General features: G+C 36.1%; 1 protein-coding gene across 1 annotated transcript; it reads left to right on the top strand.

Annotated features, from left to right (window-relative positions):
- The first annotated feature begins 810 nt into the window (after window positions 1-810).
- On the top strand, window positions 811-1,663 carry LOC111826935 (beta-defensin 110-like). Its single transcript, XM_023757717.1, has 2 exons — window positions 811-862; window positions 1,524-1,663. Exons 1-2 carry the CDS (start codon window positions 811-813, stop codon window positions 1,661-1,663), a joined length of 192 nt encoding a protein of 63 aa, XP_023613485.1.
- Window positions 1,664-1,898: the final 235 nt, after the last annotated feature.

Genomic DNA, 1,898 nt, shown 5'->3' with positions numbered 1-1,898 from the left:
TATTTAAGATAAGTAAGTACTATGATAAAATTTGGGGGGAAATAAATAATTCTGACTCCCAAGTATCTTTATTTAAAGGCATTGGTCATAATTGAATCATTAAGAGAAATAAAATCTTAAAGTAACAAAAATATTTACTTCCTTTTACTACAGTTTAATGCAGGGTCCTCAAACTATGGCCCGTGGGCCACATGCAAATACAAATATTGTATTTGTTCCCGTTTTGTTTTTTTACTTCAAAATAAGATATGTGCAGTGTGCATAGGAATTTGCTCATAGTTTTTTTTTTTTAAACTATAGTCCGCCTCTACGTCTGAGGACAGTGAACTGGCCCCCTGTTTAAAAAGTTTGAGGACCCCTGGTTTAATGCATAAACACAAAGATGTGAGTTTGGAATCTCAGAACATCCTTCTTTGCATTTCTTAGATGATTCACAACAAACTGGACTAAATTGGGGATCCTCTTTTTATTAAGTGCTTAATGTATAGCACAACTGAGTTTATATGCTTATAGCTAAAGTGCTTTAGTCTCTGATCTGCTATCTTCATGCCTACTGTGTTACAATAAAAATTATCTACCATCTCTATTTTATATGCCTATTGGGCTATTCAGGGTAGGAGATAGCAAAGAATCAGAATAAATTATAACTAACATTTAAGAGATTATATTTCGGCTGCAAGAATAAAAGTATAACTAATGTTTAGGAAAAATACATATAATTTAGTACTAAAACATGTAGACTGGTGAAAGCTACATATTCATTTGTTCCAGCAAAATAAAAGGATATTTCAATTTAGAGTGAGATCTGGAATGGAGAAGAAAGCATTGACCAAATGGTTCTCTGAAGAGGCGATAAGAGTAGGTTTGAAAAAACTGAGAACAGCCCTCACTGGCTTGGCTCAGTGGATTGAGCATTGGCCTGTGGACCGAAGGGTCCTGGGTTCAATTCTGGTCAAAGGCACGTACCTTGGTTGCAGGCTCCTCCCCAGCCCAGGCCATGGTCAGGGCCTTGCAGGAGGCAAGTGATTAATGTGTTTCTCTCACATTGATGTTTCTCTCTGTCTTTCCCTCTCTCTTCCACTCTCTCTAAAAATCAATGGGGGGGGGGGGAGAATCCTCAGGTGAGGATTAAAAATAATAATAATGAAAAAACTGAGAACATATGCAAATGAAATTACATGTGTGTAAAGTACTATAAACCTCATCTCAATGGAAACATGGGAAAGTAAATCTGGTCTTAATAAAGTAAGAAAAACAGATGAGAAGGCAGAGCCTCTAGGCGCCAGCTGAAGTTCAATATTGATGTGAGATATAAGGTAAGGACATACACATTTTGTGCAAGTGCAACGTTTGGGGCTTGGTCACTTTCTGAAACAGTGATATATTGTGCTATAAAACAACCATCCCAGAATCTCCATCTCTCACAAACATGATCTCACGACTTACGACAGAATATTTTTCTCCCCTTAGTAAGAAGAGCCCCGAATGAGAAACTGGACTGATGTCTTTCTCTTTCTTTGCAGCCAGAAGTAACTTTGATGAAAAACCGAAATATAGAATTGAGAGATGCGAAAGAGTGAGAGGATTCTGTAAAACATTTTGTGATGATGATGAGTATGATTACGGATACTGCGTTAGATGGAGAAAACAGTGCTGCATATAAACTCTGGACAAGAGAAGTACTGCTGAGCATCAAAGTTTGGAACAAAGGTGCATTTTCTTAATTTAAAAGTAGGTAAAAAGAAAAATTTTGCAGTGTGTAATGGAAATAATGCCCTTTGAATCTGAAATATCACTATTTACATAAATAAAAATTATCTACCATCTCTATTTTGTCTATTCATTGCTCAATTTCTTTGTATTTCAGATGGATCAACATATTAATTAAGCAAGGGAAA

The sequence above is a fragment of the Myotis lucifugus genome, unplaced genomic scaffold (assembly GCF_000147115.1).
Source record: "Myotis lucifugus unplaced genomic scaffold, Myoluc2.0 scaffold_111, whole genome shotgun sequence".
Classification (NCBI taxonomy): Eukaryota; Metazoa; Chordata; class Mammalia; order Chiroptera; family Vespertilionidae; genus Myotis; species Myotis lucifugus.
This window is presented reverse-complemented; position numbering and strand designations above follow the sequence as displayed.